Here is a 21230-nt window from a genome sequence, read left to right on the forward strand (position 1 = left end):
TAGCTCTATTAGATATAGAGACAGCAAAACAGAGAAAGAGAATATTAAAACAAATGTGGCAAATATTAAGAACACTGGTGAGTCTTAGTAAAGGATACACACGAGTTCTCTGCATAATTCTTACAAGTAATAAAATATAAAAGAAGACACTGAAAAAATACAGCTTTCCGAAAAAGGAGCACACAACTTACCCCAGTAGTTGCCACAGGAAGTGGATTGGCTGTGTAAAGGCTTCTTTTTCCATCATAAACTGGTCTACGGTCCCCAAATATAGTTACTTTAAAATGCTGAACCATTGAGTCAACCACCTCCCTAAAAAAGGGAATACATTCACATAATCCTCTGTATGATGAACTTTTAAATTTTTGCTTTCAGAATTATGGCTTAGGATACCAGAAGGGGATGATCTGAACTTCACAAAAACAGAGAGGAGGGAATTCAGGGAATTACTTAATTGTTCTGGGTCACAGTTGACCTGGTTAATACTAACCTCAAAAACTAATTCAAGATCCCTTTCACCATCACCTGACTCATTCACCTCTTTGTCAGAGTTTGTGTGCTCAAATAGCAACTAGTACATATATCTATGGAAATACTTACCCCATTGTATTATAGTTATTATATATTTCACTTCTACTAGATTGTGAGATTCTTGACAGCAATAAACACACCTGTACCTCACACCACCCCTATCCTTTTACCCCTCACCCCCCAACTTTTACCATAGTATTTAGCTAGTAAGGATATGTTGAAACCTCCGTTTTTACCCAGCAAATATTTTTATCCCACATACTTACATGGAAAGATATTCAAGACATACATTTTTTAAAAAAAAAGTACAGACTACAGAGAGATTACCAAATATCCAATAGTCAATATTTATTCTTATACACACATTCTTTGTAAAAGCAGTAGAAAGATATCCACAAGGATAGATAGCAAAATACACACAATGGATGCTACCTCTGGAGAGAGAGGTGGAGAGATGATTTTTTATTTTGTTTATATGAATCTAAATATATTATAATAAAAGTATACTTGCATAGTACTGGTATAATTTATAATACACTTGAAAGAATTAAAAAAAGATTAAACCCTGGGTAGTGTGGTTGAGTGGTCTGAGTACCGGCCTGTGAACCAAAGGTCCCCAGTTGGGGGCGTTTGAGAGACAACCTATCGATGTATCTATTGCACATCAATGTTTCTCTCCCTCTCTCTATCCCTTCCTCTCTCTATAAATAAATAAATAAAACCTTAAAAAAAAAGATTCCATTCTAGCCCAGTCAAGTGAATAGATGAGAGGGAAAGGAGAAAAAAAAGTGTTTTATGGAACAAAATAGTTAAGCTGACTTGATACTCAGAGCAATTATCTCCATGCTCAAAGATTCGATATTCCCCCTCTTTTCTATTTTATCAAAATTATTTAAATCAACCCTAGCTGGTGTGGCTCAGTGGAATGAGCGTGGGCCTGCAAACCCAGAGGGTCGCGATTCAATTCTCAGTCGGGGCACGTGCCTGGGTTGCAGGCCAGTTCCCAGCAGGGGACGCAGGAGAGGCAACTATACATTGATGTTTTTCTCCCTCTATATTTCCCTTCCCCTCTAGGGATAAATAAATAAAATCTTTAAAACAAACAAAAAATATACAAGCAGCAATTCATTATTTTTTCAAGTAAGTTTTCAATTTCTTGCTCTTGCTCTTCCTCTTCCCTTCTGGTACCCCTATGATTTAGATGTTGGCATGTTTAAAGATGTCCCAGAGGTTCCTAAGCCTATCTTCAGTTTTTTAAATTCTTTTTTCTTCCTGATGCTCTGATTGAATGCTTTTTCCTTGTGTTCTAAATTGTTGATTTGATTCTTGGCTTCATTCCCTCCACTGTAGGTTTCCTGGATATGTTTCTTCATTGTACTTAATGCAACCTACACTTCTGCCTAGGTCTTTTTTTATGCTGCTAAAGTACCCAGTGAGTTCCTTGAGCATCCTAATAACCAATGTTTTGAACTCTGCATCTGACAGATTGCTTGCCTACATTTTGTTTAGTTCTTTTTCTGGAGTTTTGTTCTGTTCTTTCATTTGGGCCATGTTTCTTTGTCTCCTTGTTTTGGCAGCCTCCTTGTGTTTGTTTCTATGTATTGGGTAGAGCTGCTTTGACTCTGTCTTGTAGTGTGGCCTACTGTAGAAAAGCGCACCCATAAATTGGATGGGGAGGAGCCTCAGGTAATCTCCAGGGCAGGGCAACCCATGTGAACCAGGCTGATAAGAGTCTGAGATATAGCATTGCTGTTCTGTGAAAGGGACAATGGTTACTACCTGGCCTCTGGAGTTTTGTCTGAGAAGAAGTGGTTCCTCAGCACTCACCCTAATGCTAGACAATTCAGTTTCTCCCCATATGCCACTGGTGCTCTTCCAGTTGCTGCCCTGGTTCTGGAGCCCAGAGGGAGTGAGTCTGCATACGTCCTAAGAGTGTTCTTGGCCCTTTAAGAGGAGATACCTAAGAATCCTGCAGTTTCTTCTGCTGCTCCAATCCCCCACTGGTTTTGACAGCCAGAAGTTATGGGGACTTACCTTCCTGGAGCTGGAACCCAGGGCTGGGTAGTCTGGTGTAAGGCTGGGATCCCTCCCAATTTTTATCCACCACACACATGGGTGTAGGACCACCCATTCTGCAACTCTGTCCATCCTACCCATCTGGATGAATATGACTTCTTTAATTCCTTGCTCATTGGACTTCCACACAGAACAATTTCCTGATGATTCTGGGTGATAGTTGTTTTGTAGTTTAGTTGTAATTTTTGTTGTGGTTGTGAGAGAAAGCGAGTGGTGTTTATCTATGTCTCCATCTTGACAGGCTCTATTTTTATCTTAAGTTCTCACATATAAATGAATATGGCTCTTAGTTCTCTATCTTGTTCCAGTGGTTTATTTGTCTGTTATTGGACCAGTATCATGTTTTCGTGATTACTAGAGTTTTATTTCATTATAAGGTGGAATAGGGCAAGCTCCTTTTCTTTTGATAAGTTAACTTAGACATTCACAAAAACTTTTACTCAGAATAAACTTCTAAAGTGCCCCCCGCAAAAAGCCCTATCAATATGATAAGCAACATAAACATATCTAGTGTCCTACGTGTAATAAATAAATAATCAAAAACTACCTATTGTGTAAGAAACCCCCAAATGATACATACTTGGGAGACATGATCAGTAAGCTAAAACCAGATAAATGTGTTCAAAGCTACTGACAAACTATAACACTGAATTCCAATGAAGATGAAGCGTAATAAGGGCAATTATGAAATCAAAGCACTTCTATTTGAAAAGTTCAACAGCAGCCCTGGCTGATATAGCTCAGTGAACTGAACGCAGGCCTGCGAACAAAACAGTTGCCAGTTTGATTCCCAGTCAGGGCACATGCCTGGGTTGCAGGCCAGGTCCCCAGTTGGGGGCATTTGAGGGGCAACAACACATTTATTTAAAAAAAAAAGAAGAAGAAGATGTTCAACAGTAGTAAGAACAAATTAGAGTGCCTATCTGAACTAACCCAATATTGCTTTTGCGAAAAGAGGCTTTGGGTGGCTATAAGTCCAGAAAGAGCTAATGGTACAATGCAGCTTCCTCAAAATTAAAGAACTTAGGCTGCATATATTTAAGTACCCAGTACAAGGTGCATAACCATCCCATCATATATTACACAGGTCATTTCATATTGTGGAGTACTTTGTTCAATCTGGAAGAATAAGAGGACCTAAAAAATGAAACCTCCAGAAGGTAATCCTGATAAAAACTCATGTAATATGAGTAAAAATAAATCAAACTAAGGACTTTTGGTTTAGAATAGAAAAGACTCCAAAGAAATCATAGAAGTCTTTGGCTATTTTGATGGACTATGGCATGAAAAACTGAGTAGAGTATCTACCTTATACGGGACGGAACCTTCTCCAAAACACCTTCTACTTTGTCTTGGTTCTCCTTCCTTTCTAGTGTGTTAAGTGTCTTCACTGGCAAACCTGAAACAATAGTATCCTCAGAGATCTACTGTCCGTCCTCTTATCTTGACCCTCCTCACTTTCCCTATTAACAACTATCACTTTTATGCTGATGTGTCTCAAATTTCAATCTCCATCTTGACTCATCTCCTGAGCTTTAGGGACTTATTTCCAATCATCTATTGAACTTCATTCTGATGCTTCTTAACACATTTATTTCAACATCCAAATATCCACATGAGAAAATAAGAAACTTGGTCCTTTCACCATCTGTATTCCTGTTAAAGTCATCACCGTTACATAAGGTAGAGACTCTGAAGCCATTCTTATTTCTTCCTTTTCCTTACATACCTAAATTATTCATTCTTCTAAATTATCTAAGCCCTTTCTTCACCACTTGCTGTTAGTTAAGTCTTACAACACACTACCTCTAATCTACAAAAATAGGTACCAAAAGTGCTATAGTAACAGTGCACTGAAGCATGAGGGAAAAATTTTTATGTTTAATTTTCAGCTAACAATTTGAAATTAAGATTAGTAATATTCATGAACACGGCTTGACACTGCTGCCCCGACTTAGTCCACAACAGATGATTAGGTGTAACATGGTACACCAGAAGTCCTAACAGAATAATGGGAGCTCTGCAACATGTAAGAGTTCACTGTGAACTCTCATTCATTCTCAGCATGTTGCAACTTATTTCAGTTCGAATGTATGGTACACGTTGTCAGGTTTTTGATACATTAATCTAAAAATTACAAATTATTAAATATATTCTCAAATAGTTTATGTGAAAATATTGTTTCCCAACCTTTAATTTTTCTATAGTTATGTAGTATGTTAAAATAGTAGTACATGTCTATATACTTTTAAAATACTTGTAGGTATATATATTTGTCTATTAAGTGCATGGTCAAACATATTTTAACTAATGGGAATGTGTGATCAAAAGTCTAAAGACTGCTGATACAGACTACTACAATAGCCTTAAAAATGTTCTCTAGGATTGGTCTTTCCCTTCTCTCATTCATTCTCCACACTGCCATTAGTTAAATGCTTTTAAATACAGATGTTCCTCATTTGCCCAAAAGCCTCCAATGGCTCTGTACTATTTCTGAATTCACAGGCCTTAGCACAATGATGTCCCCTCAAGCTAACTTTTCAGACTCTATTTACACTGGCCTACTTCTGTTACATAAACATGTCTTACCTTTGCTCATGCTCTCTCTACCCAGATTATTCTTTCCCCTGACCCACTGGACAAACTATTCAGCTCAGATACCATGTCATGCACCCTATCTTCTTCCCTAACCAAAAGCAGAAACCATTAATTTAAAAAAAATACTGAATTTATTGGAGTGACAGTGGTTAATAAAATTACCATTACTCTTTCATCACAGCACATAATGCACTTCTCACAGAACTTGTCACTCTATATAGACTATGAAGTCCTTATCAAGGATTATGTCTTACTTTTCTTGTGACCTCCAGAACATAGCACAGTGTCTAACAAAAAAACAGGAGCACAATAAATTAAATAGTTAAATGAAAATAGGGAGTATCCAAAAAATAATCTTTAAGTTTGTAAGGTTACTGCAGGATTTAGAATTGTAATTCCAGTAAGGGTCCATATATTTTTAAATTTAGCACCAACAGCATTCTATTTTGGTAAAACTGTATGGTAAACTGAGATAACTAGTTTACAAGGACTTACTAACTTAGTCTAAGGAAAAAAACTAGCCCTGGCTGGCGTAGCTCAGTGGATTGAGCATGGGCCTGCGAATCAGAGGATCGCGGTTCAATTCCCAGTCAGGGCACATGCCTGGGTTGCAAACCGTTTCCTTGCAGGCTAACTACCAGCAGGGGATGCACAAAAGGCAACCATACATTGATGTTTCTCTCTCTCTCTCCTTCCCCTCTAAAAATAAATAAATAAAATCTTAAAAAAAAACAAAAAAACTGGAGCAGACCTAAAGTAAACAAATTAAGGCACATCCATACAATGGGATTATTATATAGCTGTTATTATAAGTTAAATCTATACAAATGGATAGATGTTAGGGATAAACTCTACCCACCAGTCCCTGAAGTTTAGACATATATTTACTTACAAAAGTATCTTTCAATCCCAAATATACTGTACTATTAACCAAAAGACTGTAATTACCAGTAATTTATTTTGGTGCTACTTTAACAATGTGGTGATTGTGGTGGGGTGGTGGTGGTGGAGAGTATAAGGAGACTAAATGGCAATAAAAAAACCAATAAAAATAAATAAAAATTTTTAAAAGAATTTTGAGATTTGAAATAATCTCAAAATTAGATTTCTTTTCTTCCAAGTGATTAACAAACAAGGAAAATAAAGTGACACATTATTAACTAACATATTTTGCATGGTACAATTTCCCCAAGATAGCTAAACACCATATTCTTTGCTTTTTCATAGGTAGTGTTTTCTGGAGTATATCCTCTGAGCATGGTTCTCTAGCTATCACACCAAAAGAACAACTGGCAAAAGAGAACAGTGAATTTCATCAAAATTAAAAATGTTTTGCTTCAAAAGACATCATCAAGAAAGTGAAAAGGCAGCATGCAGAAAGGGAAAATAATTTTGCAAATCATTATCAATCAAAAGGTCAAGTAAGAGATTTTTAACTAGAAGGTATAAAGAAATCCAACAACTTAATGGAAAGACTAAAGATCCAATCTAAAAATGGGCCAAGGATTTGAATAGACATTTCTCCCAAAATACAAATGGCAAATAGTACATGAAAAGATGCTCAACATCATTAGCCATCAGGGAAATGAAAAATCAAAATGACAATGAGATACTAGTTAACAGTCATTAAGATGGCTATAACAAATAAGACAGATAACAAATCCTGGTGAGGATGGGGAGGAATTGGAATCACCACACACTGCTAGTGGGAATGTAAAATGATACAGCCATTTTGGAAAAGAGTCTGGCAGTTCCTCAATAGAGTAAAGAAAAAGTTGCATATGTCCATACAAAATCCTGTACATGAATGTTCATAGCAGCATTATTCATAAGAGCCAAGAAGTACAAACAACTCACATATCCATCAACTGATAAATCTATAAAATATCTACACAATGGAATACTATTTAGTAATGAAAAATGAAGTAGTAACACATGTTACAAGTTGGATGAATCTTAAAAACATGTGAATTGAAAGACATCACACAAAAAGGCAGGCACTGTATAATTCCAGTTATAAGAAATGTTCAGAAAAGGCAAATCTACACAGAGAGATTAGTATTTAGCATGGGCTGAGGGGAAGGAGTCAATGGGTAGTGACTGATAATGGGTATGGGATTTCTTTTTGGGAGGATGAAATGTTCTAAAATTAGATAGTGGTGATGGTTGTACATCACCTCTGAGTGACTTTTTGTATGGCGCGTGAATTTTACATCAATAAAGTTATTGTTAAAAAGTATATCCCTTTCTTGGCATACTCAATTATAACACTATGCCAATGATATTCCTAGTAGCAGCAGAAAAGGTGTTCCTTCACTCTGATTTGAGATTTCCATTTAAAAACAAATGACATCAATATAGATTTATTTTTTCCTTCTAAAATTCAATCAGAATTATATTACATCCATATATAATATGCACAAATATTTGTCCCTATATAATTAATCATAATATAATAGTAACGGGGTCCTGGCAGGGTATCTCAGTTGGTTAGTTTCCTCCTTGATTCACCAAGGTTGTGGGTTCAATCCCAGGTTTGCACATACAAGAAGAAACCCATGAATGCATAATCAGTGGAACAACAGATTGATGTCTGTCTTAATCCTCTCTCTTTCCCCACCCTTTCTCCCATTCTCTAAATCTAAAAGTCAATTTAAAATTTAAAAAAAAAGCAACAATAAATGATAGTGCTCTGGCTGGTGTGACTCAGTGGATTTAGTACTGGCCTGCAGACCGGGTCCCCCAGTTGGGGGCGTGTGAGAGGCAACCACTCACTGATGTTTCTCTCCCTCTCTCCCTCTTTTACCCTCTCTCTAAAAATAAATAAATAAAGTATTTTAAAAAACCAATAATTATAATAGCAAAATGACTATAATGTTTAAATTATAAAAGAAAATTGTACCAAAAAATAAATCAACCACATCTACTATCAATTATTTTAATATTCTTTCAAATTTTTACATGTCTAAAATAGATCTGTTATATTCATATTGTGTATACAATTTTTCTCATGTATTTCATTATTCAATGATTTTGAATAAGTACATAAGAGTTTACTCAGGGTTTATCCCCATATATACAAGTACTTAGCAGCTGGACAAACTAACAGAAAATCTCAAGTTACAGAACTTACACTCTAGGTCATAGTATTTCTAAAAACATTTTATTTTTAGTTATTGAGACCATCCACTTGTTAAAGTCTGCTAAACAAACATGCTCCTAAGCCAAAAGATCATTTCACTCAAAATCATTACACAGGAAACACATCCAGACACACATAAGCCACACCAAAGGGGTGACAAAAGATAAAGAAAACCAATAGACAGAAAGTCTAATGTAGAGAAGTTGACTNTTGGGGGCGTGTGAGAGGCAACCACTCACTGATGTTTCTCTCCCTCTCTCCCTCCTTTACCCTCTCTCTAAAAATAAATAAATAAAGTATTTTAAAAAACGAATAATTATAATAGCAAAATGACTATAATGTTTAAATTATAAAAGAAAATTGAACCAAAAAATAAATCAACCACATCTACTATCAATTATTTTAATATTCTTTCAAATTTTTACATGTCTAAAACAGATCTGTTACATTCATATTGTGTATACAATTTTTCTCATGTATTTCATTGTTCAATGATTTTGAATAAGTACATAAGAGTTTACTCAGGGTTTATCCCCATATATACAAGTACTTAGCAGCTGGACAAACTAACAGAAAATCTCAAGTTACAGAACTTACACTCTAGGTCATAGTATTTCTAAAAACATTTTATTTTTAGTTATTGAGACCATCCACTTGTTAAAGTCTGCTAAACAAACATGCTCCTAAGCCAAAAGATCATTTCAATCAAAATCATTACATAGGAAACACATCCAGACACACATAAGCCACACCAAAGGGGTGACGAAAGATAAAGAAAACCAATAGACAGAAAGTCTAATGTAGAGAAGTTGACTCACAAAAAGATTCATGAGCATTTCTTGCATATTTGGTCCAAGAAAACTCCTCTGATTACAGTGGAAACTTGGGTGGAGACAATACATCAGTATGCTGCCATTATGATTAATGCCATAGCACCAAGTATTTGAGCATGTGGCATGTGAAGAGAAACCTTGTATGTGTTGATTTAAATACTGCTGCGTTCTGGCCTGTAACTATTTGGTTAACACTGAAAAGGAATTGTAAAGTTCTGTTTAATTCCTCCTAATTTCCAGAATTCCAGCTGTTGAAGTGTAGCAACTAATTTGAAAAGTCCACTAAGTTTAACTGACTAGGTATGTAGTGATATTATAAAAAGTTAAAACAAAAATCTAGTCTTTTGAAAGAAATAAAGGGAATAAGTTTTACAGATGTTGATATAAATCAAGCCAAAATATTAACAAAGTATAAAGTTCATGTATGCTGTTTTAAGATTTCATATGTAAGTAAAATCATATGGTATTTCTTTTTCTATGTCTGACTTAATTCATTCAGCGTAATTTCATCAAGGTCCATTCAAGTTGTCACAAATGGCAAGACTTTATTACCTTCTTGCTTCACAAATATTTCTTAGACTATCAAGTCAGGATTCTGGAGTTCTGGTCTCACTTTTGCTATTAGAAATTTCTGTCCCTTAACCTTTCTGGATTTCAGCTATTAAAAAAAAAAGAAAAAGAGTACCAGATTATCTGATCTCTGATTCCTTCCACATGTAATACTCCACAATTCCCTTCTGACCTCAGAAAGAATTTGGCATTTTATGTTAATTATAATATTCATATGATTTTTTTACATGCTATCACAAAGACTCTTAGTGTTCATTCACTTCATATATCTTATGTGTCTTATCTACTCCACTAAATTATAAATTTCTTGCCAGAAAGAACCATCTATTTTTTTAATTGAGGTAACACTGATTTGTAGCATTAGATAAGTTTGAGGTGTAGGCACCTATGTCTTAAATGAAGGTACTTAATAATACCTACTGAATAAGAAAAGTCTGAGGTATTTGATACTACAAACCAAAATGTTGAGTATCATTGTTTTCTAAATGTTTTTTCCAGTCTTTTTTTTTAAAAAAAAACCTCCTTTCGTGATGTTTTTCAGATTCCCTTTCATATTTGCTGTATTACCTAAACCATAGCCACAGGCACATACACACATATAGAGTATTTGGGGAATGTGAGAAAGGAAGCTCACTGAAAGCAGACAGAAAAACCTTTACATACCATTATGTACTTGTTCCTACGTAGGATTAAGGAACAGTTAGCAGTTGAGGATCAGGGGAATAGAAAGCATGAAATCATGACAACCACCAATACCTCTACCACCACCATCATCTTAAAGGGGACTTTTAAAAAGGGGTAAATAAGGTGGGGTGGGGAGTTAAGAGGTATATTACCTGACAGCAAAGGAAAAGATGCTCAGTGATATCAAAAGCATCTAAAAATGACTTGGACTTTTTCTATCATCACAGAGAGCATATGAGTTCATGTTATAATGGAAAAATTTCAAGGCTAGAGATTTTACCTATATCACACCCCTAAAGAACAATCAATTTCAAAACAAATTACCATGTGTTCTTGGTCAAACTGTTAGATATTATCATTGTTAATCAGATATACAAGATAAACAATTACTATGGTAAAGACAAATACCAAGAGTAAAAAAAATCTCCATGACTTCATGATTCTTACCTGTTTACTCTCCTAGGACACTTGTCTGGTTTAATATCTACCTCATAGAGGTAGACATCAATCTTTGGGATTTCAACTTGAAAACAGTTAGCCAGCAATTTAATGGGTTTGCCCATGGTGCCATAGCCAGGTCTTCTGGGCACCATGAGTAGGGGCTGGGCCCCAACGGGTCCTGAGAGGAAGGGGAAAAAAGTAACAATGTCACAAACTGCATTTGATAATCTTGTCAATCAGAGTGCGTTAGAATTTTAAGCACAGCTGATAACAGGGTTGAAGCCTAGTGCTGAAAGATGACAATTTCTAACACCTCTACTTCTTTCCTCCCAATTTACTCCCCTTATTAAAACACACAAACAAAACCATGAGTGCTTCTGAAAAATTGTTCTGGAAGGGTAGAAAGAAGGGAAAACAATCAAACAAACTCAGGAGAGCATGTGCAAACACTAATCAGACCCAAAGAGTGAGGCAGCAAAGCAAACTCAGAGACTAGAAAGGATTACAGCAAATGAACAAAATAAAAACAATACACAGTAAAAAGGGTCAGCAAAGCACAAGATCAGTTATTTCAAAATATAAATAAAATCTATAAACCCCAGACACTGAACGCATTATAAACACTGTGTCAATAAATTTGAAGGCTTGATGAAACAAATACAGCTTACTAACACAAAAAATATATATAAAATATGAAAAGTCCTCTGTTGACAGAAATGTAAAGTGGTATACTCACTTTGGAAAACAGTATGGTAGTTCCTCAAAACATTAAAAATAGAATAACCATATGATCCAGCAACCCCACTTCTGGGTATTTACGAACAACACTGAAAGCAGAGTGTGGACGAAGACAATCGCACACCTATGCTCACAGGAGCACTACTCATAATAGTCAGAAGGTGGAACCAACCTCAATGTACACTGATAGATAAATGAATAAACAAAATGTGATATATACAATGGAATATTAGCCTTAAAAAGGAAATTGTGACACATGCTACAACATAGATGGACCTTGTAGAAGTTACGCTAAGTTAAATGATCAGTCACAAAAAGACACTATATGTATGATTCCTATTATTAATATCACAAAGTAGAGGATAGTTGCCAGGGGTTGGGGGAAAGAGAAAATGGGGAATTGTTGCTTAATGGGTATAGTTTCAGTTTTTCAAGATGAAAAAAGTTCTGGAGATTGGCTGCCTACAATGTGAATGTACTTATATATATTCTGAACAGTATATTAAAAATTGCTAGGATGGTAAATTTAACACTGTGTATTTTATCACAATTTAAATGAAACCTAACATCTAACATTGTTTTTATTTTTTTATTATATTTTATTGATTATGCTATTACAGTTACCCTAATTTTTCCCCCTTCAGCCCCCTCCACCCAGCACCGCCCCGCCCCAGGAAACCCTCCACCACTGTTCATGTCCATGGGTCATGCACATTGTTGGGAACTGCCCTTCCTGGTTTCAGAAGTTGTAACCCCCAATGGCTAAGGCTGAGTAAAAAGACCTTGGGACCATAAGCCACTAAGGAGACAAAGCCTACTATCCCAGCAGGGGTGCAGCCTCTGCCCCCTTTACTTCACACTGCCTGGCCCTAGGCAGATGACTGGTTAGCCAATGAGGGGTAGACTCCTCAAGGGAGAGACAACCTAAGACAGGCATGGTCGAAATGGGGCCATCAGGGAAAGATTCAGGGGACTACAAAAAAAAGGGGGTAATGGATCCTCACCCCTCAGCTTTGACATAGCCTGAGTCCTCATTCTATCAGTAAGAAGTCTTCTAATCTCTTGGCTGCTTGCATACTCCACCTGACTTAAGCCTGAAACAATGCTGGAGGTGGGTGCGGCCCTCTGTTGGAAAGGGCAGCTTTTCCAGGGCAATCAGACCTGAGAAAGAATGCATAAAATCCTGTGAAACCCGTTTTGCTAAGAATGCCCTCACTTCAAATAAGGGTCCAAGCATAAAATGAGTTTGTTTCCCAAAGTTTTATGGTCCTTTGGCTATCTGACCCTGACTCAGAATAAGCCCTCGTACGTCTTTGAATGTTATCTATTGTTTGATTATTACTGCCTGACAATGATTGGGCTTTATGTATACACCCTGTATTCCTATACAAATTAAACCCAATAAAAGCCCATTGAGGAACAGGCTCAAGGCCCTTCTCCTTTGAGAGATCAGCCACCTTTCCTCCCCAAGCAGATCATGTCTTGAAAGACTTATTCTCATCCATGATAGCTAGGGAGGGAGTGCGGGGGGTTCTGGGGGACAGAGCTCCCCCATGGCATGTAAGTTTTTTGGCTACTCCATTTCCTATACTGTACTTTACATCTCCATGGCTATTCTGTAACTATCTATTTGTACTTCTTTTTTAAAAATATATTTTATTGATTATACCACTACAGTTGTTCTATTCCCCCCTTCATTCCCCTCCACCCACACACTCCCTCCCCCACCATTCTCCCCCCTTAGTTTATAACCACGTGTCTCAAGTTCTTTAGATTCTATATTTCCCCCACTATTCTCACCCTCCCCACTACCTATTTTCTACCTACCATCTATGCTATTTTCTGTGCCTTCTCCCCCCTTCTCCTCCTCCCACTCCCCTGTTTCTAACCCTCCATGTGTTCTTCATTTCTATGGTTCCACTCCTGATCTAGCTGTCCTCTTGGTTTGCTTTTGTTTTAGGTGTGGTTGTTAATAACTGTGTGTTTGCTGTCCTTTCACTGTTCATATTTTTCATCTTCTTTTTCTTATATAAGTCCCTTTAGCATTTCATATAATAAGGGCTTGGTGATGATGAACTCCTTGAACTTGACCTTATCTGAGAAGCACTTTATCTGTCCTTCCATTCTAAATGAAAGTTTTGCTGGATAAAGCAATCTTGGCTGTAGGTCTTTGGATTTCATGACTTGGAATACTTCTTTCCAGCCCCTTCTTGCCTGTAAGGTCTCTTTTGAGAAATCCGCTGACAGTCTGATGGGTACTCCTTTGTAGGTGACTGTCCCCTTATCCCTTGCTGCTTCTAGGATTCTCTCCTTCATTTTGGTCTTGGCTAATGTAATTATGATGTGCCTTGGTGTGTTCCTTCTTGGGTCCAACTTCTTTGGCACTCTCTGAGCTTCCTGGATTTCCTGGAAGTCTATTTCCTTTGCCAGACTGGGGAAGTTCTCCTTTATTATTTGTTCAAATACGTTTTCCACTCGTGGCTGTTTCTTTCCCCCTTCTGGTACCCCTATAATCCGGATGTTGGAACGTTTAAAGATGTCCTGGAGGTTCCTAAGCCTCTCCTCATTGTTTTGAATTCTCATTTCTTCATTCCTTTCTGGTGGGATGTTTTGTTCTTCCTTCTGGTCCATTCCATTGATTTGAGTCCCAGTTTCCTTTCCATCACTATTGGTTTCCTGTGCATTTCCCTTCATTTCAATTAGTTTAGCCTTCATATGTTCCTCTAATTTGTGACTATAATCTACCAGTTCTGTGAGCATCCTGATAAATAGTGTCTTGAATTGTGCTTCTGAGAGGCTGGCAATTTCTTGGTCGCTTAGAGTTATTGGCTCTGGGACTTTGAGTTCTTCTTGCACCATCTTTTGGGCTGTTTCTGCCTGTTCCATAGCAGGATCAGAGCCCTAAAGTGTTCACTAGAACAGGGCAACTAAGTCGCTGGGTTGTGACGTTGTATGTGGGGGCGGGGTCAAAGAGGGACAATGGCTTCCCATCTGCCGCCTGCCGCCACGGCCCCAGCGCCATAGCCACCACCGTTACCAGGCCCACGTGTTTCGTTCCACTGCACGCGAGTGTGCCACCGCCATCAGCCCTCCACTACTGGGTTCGCCCCCTTGGGGCCTGTGTGATCTGTCTCACTGTGCGCAAATGTGCTACCGGGGTCAGTCTGCCCCACACCCCAACTGGTTCCGGGCTGCCTGTGCACCTAGGTCGGGGGATCTGTCCTGCCCCACCCAGCTCCGCTGCTGGCTCCACCTCTCTTACCATCCTCGTTGAACGGTTCGTAGTTGTCGGACTTCCGTATAATTCCGTTTTCTGGTCTTTGGGTGTGTCCTAGTTCTCCAAAACTTTTGTTGTATTCAAACTTGGTTGTGGGAGAAGGCACAGTGTTTCCACCTATGCCTCCATCTTGGCGGAAGTCCCTATTTGTACTTCCTAATCCCCTTACCTCTTCACCCATCCCCACACAAAACTCACATCTGGCAACCACCAAAATGTTCTCTGTAGCCATTATTCTGTCTCTGTTCTTGTTTGCTTAGTTTGACTTTTAGATTCAATTGTTGATAGATATGCCATTTTTGCCATTTTATTGTTCATAGCTTTTACCTTTTTTCTAAAATAAGTCCCTTTAACATTTCACGTAATAATGGTTTGGTGATCACAAACTCCTTTAATTTTTTTATATGGGAAGCTCTTTATCTGCTCTTGAATTATAAATGATAGCTTTGCTGGGTAGAGCAATCTTGGCTGTAGGTCCCTGTTTTTCATGAGTTTGAATATTTCTTTCCAATCCCGACTAGCCTGAAGTTTCTTTTGAGAAATCAGCTGACAGTCTTATGGTAACTATCCTGTAGGTAACTAGGTTCTCTTCCCTTGCTGCTTTTAAGATTCTCTTTTTAGCCCTGGCTGGCGTAGCTCAGTGGATTGAGCGTGGGCCTGCGAACCAGAGGATCGCAGTTCGATTCCCAGTCAGGGCACATGCCTGGGTTGCAAACCGGTTCCTTGCAGGCCAACTACCAGCAGGGGATGCACAAAAGGCAACCATACACTGATGTTTCTCTCCCTCTCTCCTTCCCCTCTAAAAATAAATAAATAAATAAAACCTTTAAAAAAAAAATTCTCTTTTTAACCTTTGGCATTTTAATTATGATATGTCTTGGAGTGGGCCTCTTTGCATCTATCTTGTTTAGGACTCTGTTCTTCCTGGATTTGCATGTCTATTCCCTTCACCAAGTTAGGAAAGTTTTCTTTATTTTTTCAAATAGACTTCCAATTTCTTGCTCTTTCTCTTCTCCTTCTGGCACCCCTGTAATATGACTGTTGGATCTCTTGAAGTTGTCCCAAAAGCTACTTACACTATCCTCATTGTTCTGGATTCTTTTCCTTCTTGTTGTTCTGATTGGTTGTTTGTTTTTTTTTTGCTTTCTTATGTTCCAAATCATTGATTTGATTCTCAGCTGCATCCACTCTACTGTTGTTTCCCTGAAAATTATTCTTTATTTCAATTAGTATAGCCTTTTTTTCTGACTGCATTTTTTTTTAATGTTGCTGAGGTCCTCACTAAGTTCCTTGAGCACCTGTATAACCAGTGTTTTGAACTCTGCACCTGATACATTGCCTATCTACATTTCATTTAGCTTTTCCTGGAGTTTTGATCTGTTTTTTCATCTGGGCTATGTTTCTGTATCTCATTTTGGCAGCCTTCTTGTGTTTGTTTCTATGTATTACATGGAGCTACTTTGACTCCGTGTCTTGGTAGTGTGGCCTTATGTGGTAGATGTCCTGTAGGGTTCAGTGACATACATAGCCTTCCTTATTACCCCAGCTGGGTACTCAAGGAGTACCCTTCATGTGGGCTGAATATACAGTCCTCTTGTAGTTGAGCCTTGGTTGCTGTTGGCAGATCAATTAAAAAGTCCTGTACCTTTAAATTATTTATTTGAAAATAATTAAATCCATAATTAAAAATATTTCCACATACGCTAAAAGATTCTAGATTCAGAAGGCTTCACTAAAGAATTATATCAAGTATTCAAGTGAAAAAATAATAGCAATCTTATATAAACTCTTCCAGAGAACAGGAAAAAAGTAAACATACCACAATTCAACTCATGATGCCAGAAAAACCCTGATACAAAAACCTGACAAGAACATTAGGAAAAAGAAAAATCGTAGGACATACATACAAAAATTCTAATAAAATACTAACAAAATTTACCAATGAATCAAAAGAACAATACATTACTACCAAGATGAGTTTGTATCAGGAATTAAAAGTTAACAAGAATCCTTTTCACTGTGGATAAAAGTGCATTAAAGTGCTGTCTGTGTAACTTATTTTTAACTTTATTTTCATGTATCTGTAGAATTTCTTTCTTTCTTTTTTTAATAAGATTTTATTTATTTATCTTTAGAGGGAAAGGGAAGGAGGGAAAGAATATCAATGCCTCTCGCGGGTCCCCTGCTGGGAACTGGCCTGCAACCCAGGCATGTGCCCTGACTGGGAATCGAACCACGATCCTCTGGTTCGCAGGCCCATGCTCAATCCACTGAGCTACACCAGGCGGGGCTGTAGAATTTCTTCTGAGAGCATGCATACTCTTTCCTGTTATCCTAGACTGAGATAGGTAATATTGAGTAGTTCCAGATTAGTTCATAATTCTGACTTTGCCATTTATCTAACCACTTGACCTCTGTCAAATATTAATAGTCCTGAAACTTGATCTGCTACTCTTTCATTAATCTTGTTAGGATCAAATTAGAAAGTGTACAATAGCTAAAATTTATCAAGTTCTTATGTCTCAGGCAATGCTGCTAAATGCTTTATATAAATTATCTTTTTGCCTTCATACAAACCCTTTAATCATTTTATATATGAAAAAAACTGAAATGATTTGATTAAAATTTCCATAGCTAGTAAGTAGAACTGGAATTGGAATCCACCCTCTGGGGGTTTCTATTTTGTTCCGTTGATAGATTCTGTCTATCTTTTTGCCAATAACACACTTACTACAGTTTTGAATTGTCTCAAAGTTACACACTGTCCATCCTTCCACTTTAATCTCCTTTAATATTGTGTTGCTTTTCTGGGTATTTTCCCTTTCCTTTTAAACTTTAAATCATTTTACTGATATCCATAAAATAACTTGCAGGGATTTTTATTGGGATTGTGCTAAATACATAAATCAAGTTGGAAAGAACTTGCCTTCTACATACATGGAACATCTCTAGTCAGATTTTCTTTGATCAGAGTTTTGTAGTTTTCCTTGTATAGATCTTGTACATATTTTTAGATTTCTACCTATTTCTTTGTGTGTATGTGGTGAATCAAATGGTGCTGTGCTTTTCATTTCAAATTCTAATTGTTCATTGCTTGTCTATAATTCAATATAAGGCTACAATAATCAAGTCAGTGTGTTATTGGTCAAAGAACAGACAAATAAATCAATGGTACAAAACACATAGTGCAAAAATTCACCCACAGAGTCAACTGATCTTTGACAAAGGAGCAAAAGCAATTAAATGGAAAAAGATAATCTTTTCAACAAATGGTACCAAACAAGTGAATATCCGCATGCAAAAAAAGAAAAAGAATCTACATACAGACCTTACATTTTTTTCAAAAATTAACTCAAACTGGCTGATAGACCTAAATGTAAAATGTAAATTATGAAACTCCTTTAACGCAAAATGGGCAAAAACTTAGGTGACCCTGGTTTTGGTGATGACTTCTTAGATAGTACACCAAAACCACAGTCCATGAAATAAAAATGTAAGTTTTTATTAAAATTAAAAACTTCTCCTCCTGTCTGGAATGGCTCAGCTGGTTGAGTGTAGTTCTGTGTAGTGAAAAGTCTCCTATTTGATCCCTGGCCAGGGCACACTCCTGGGTTGTGGGTGTGGTCCCTGGTTGGGATGTGTGGGAGAAGCAACTGATGGATGTTGCTCTCTCAAATTGATGCTTCTCTCCCACTTTCTCCCTTCCTTCCCCTCTCTCTAAAAATAAATAAATAAAATCTTTAAAAAATCCCCCAAACTCCTGTTCTTTGAAAGAGAATAAACTTACAAGCCACAGACTGAGAGAAAATACTTGTAAAATATGTATCTAATAAAGATATAATCTTTGTATCTAAAATATATAAAGAACTCATATAACTCAATGGAAAAAAATTAGTTGGTTAAAAAATGGGCAAAGGAGCTGAACAGACATTTTCCAAAGAAAACATGCACAAGGCCACATATTGGGTTGGCCAAAAAGTTCATTTAGTTTTTTCTGTATGATGGCTCTAGTAGTGCTTAGTTGTCTTCAACTTCATTCAAAATAATTCTGCCCTGGCTGGTGTAGCTCAGTGGATTGAGCACAGGCCTCCGAACCACACAACCGCAGTTCGATTCCCAGTCAGGGCACATGCCTGGGTTGCAGGCCAGTTCCCAGGAGGGGACTCACCAGAGGCAACCATACATTGATATTTCTCTCCTTCTCTCCTTCCCCTTTAAAAATACATAAATAAATAAAAATATTTAAAAATAATTCTATTAGATTGTGTTGTGACAGCTGTCATACGAGTGCGCATTTGAAAAAAAACAAAAATTGGTGAATTTTTTTGTGCAGCCATTTTAATATTAAGATGGAAGATAACAGCAACATTTTTGGCATATTATGCTTTACTATTTCAAGAAAGGTAAAAACACAACTGAAATGCAAGAAAAAACTGTGCAGTATACAGAGAAGGTACTGTGACTGATTGAACATGTTAAAAGTGGTTTGTGAAGTGTCTTGGTACTATTGACATTTTGGCCAAATAATTATTTGCTCTGGGGCTGTCTTATGTATTAGAATATATTTAGCAACATCCCTGGCCTCTACTCACCAGAAGCCAATAGCAGGAGATAGCTGAAATACTCAAATCATCCAAATCAATAAAGTTAATGGTGAAAATGAAAAATGTGTCTTTTATTTTACAGAAAAAACTAAACAGACTTTTTGGCCAACCAAATACATGAAAAGGTGCTTAATATCACTAATGATCAGGGAAATGCAAATCAAAACTACAATGAGATATCACCTCACATCTGCTAGAATAACTATTATAAAAAAAGAAGTAAAGAAAAAACAAGCCCTGGCTGGTGTAGTTCAGTGGATTGAGCGCGGGCCTGCGAACCACACGATCGAGGTTCGATTCCCAGTCAGGGCACATGCCTAGGTTGCAGGCCAGTTCCCAGTTCCTGGCGGGGGACACACGAGAGGCAACCATACATTGATATTTCTCTCTCTCTCTCTCTCTCTCTCTCTCTCTCTCTCCCCTTCCCTTCCCCTCTAAGATAAATAAATAAAAATATTTAAAAAAAAAAGAAAAAACAAGTGTTGGCAAGAATATGAAGAAAAGGGAATGCTTGTACACTCGTGGTGAGAATGTAAATTGGTACAGCAACTACGGAAAACAGTATGGAGGTTCTCAAACACTAAAAACTGAACTACCATATGACCAGCAATTCCACTTCTGGGTATTTATCTGAAGAAAAGGAAAATATTGCTGTGGCTAGGTGGCTTCAGCTGGTTGGAGGGTCATCCAGCACACCAAAAGGATGCGGGGTTTGATCCCTGGTCAGGGCACATAACTAGGTTTCAGGTTTAGTCCCTGGCTGGGGCATGTAAGAGAGGTAACTGATTGATGTTTCTCTCTCACATTGATGACTTATTCTCTCTCTCCCCCCCTCTCCCTCCCTCCGTCCACACACACTCCCCTTTTCTATCTCTATAAAATAAAATAAAATAAAATAGTCAAATGAACATATTCTCCAGTGAGGATTTTTTAAAAAATGAAAACACTAACTTGAAAAGATATAAGCACCCCAAGTTCACTGCAGCATTATTTACAATAGCCAAAATATGAAAACAACCTAACTGTCTATCAGTGGATGAAAGGAGAAAGCACACATGCTACCCATACACGACAGAGTGTTATAAAAGGTAATCAGCCACATAAAAGGAAACCTTGCCTTTTGCAACAACACGGATGAAGCTTGAAGCCATCGCTCTACGTGGAATATGTCAGAGAGAGAGTCGAACACCACACGATCTCACCATCTCACCTGCACATGTAACTTAAAACAAAACAAACGAACAAGACAAAACCCCCCTAAACTCAGACATACAGAGAATAGATTGGTGGTTGTCAGAGGTGGGGGGAGGGGAGTGTGAAATGGGCGATGGAAGTCAAAAAGTACAAACTTCCCATTCTAAAATAATGTGGTCATGGGGGTGTTCTGCACAGCATGGTGACTATAGTTATTAACACTGTAGTTCATCATTGAAAGTTGCTCTTAAATTATCATTACAAGAAAAAAGTCTATATATGATAATGGATATTAACTAGACTTACTGTGGTGACCACTTTTGCAATATTTACAAATATCAAATTATTATGCTGTACATCTGAAACTAATATAATACTATATGTCAATTTTATCTCAATTTAAAAAGGAATATAATAAGAAAAAAAAGTCACGTACTACTTGCAAAGCAACCATATGTAACTAACCACATTAACTATTTGGTGATCAGAAAGGATGTTTTAAGCATTTTAATCCTAACATGATAATCTGATATTTCACTGTG

General features: G+C 37.3%; 1 protein-coding gene across 1 annotated transcript in view; it reads right to left on the bottom strand.

The window, feature by feature from the left end:
* Positions 1-21230, bottom strand: part of AGO3 (argonaute RISC catalytic component 3) — a 104104-nt gene that overhangs the window by 67005 nt on the left and 15869 nt on the right. The window contains exons 2-3 of the mRNA XM_037061434.1: positions 10882-11053; positions 192-312 (exon numbers count right to left, since the gene is read on the bottom strand). Coding sequence (XP_036917329.1) covers positions 192-312; positions 10882-11053 — 293 coding nt within the window. The remainder of the gene's footprint in view (positions 1-191; positions 313-10881; positions 11054-21230) is intronic.

This window comes from Sturnira hondurensis, unplaced genomic scaffold (genome assembly GCF_014824575.4).
Source record: "Sturnira hondurensis isolate 20B ecotype Veracruz unplaced genomic scaffold, ASM1482457v3 Scaffold0013381, whole genome shotgun sequence".
NCBI lineage: Eukaryota > Metazoa > Chordata > Mammalia > Chiroptera > Phyllostomidae > Sturnira > Sturnira hondurensis.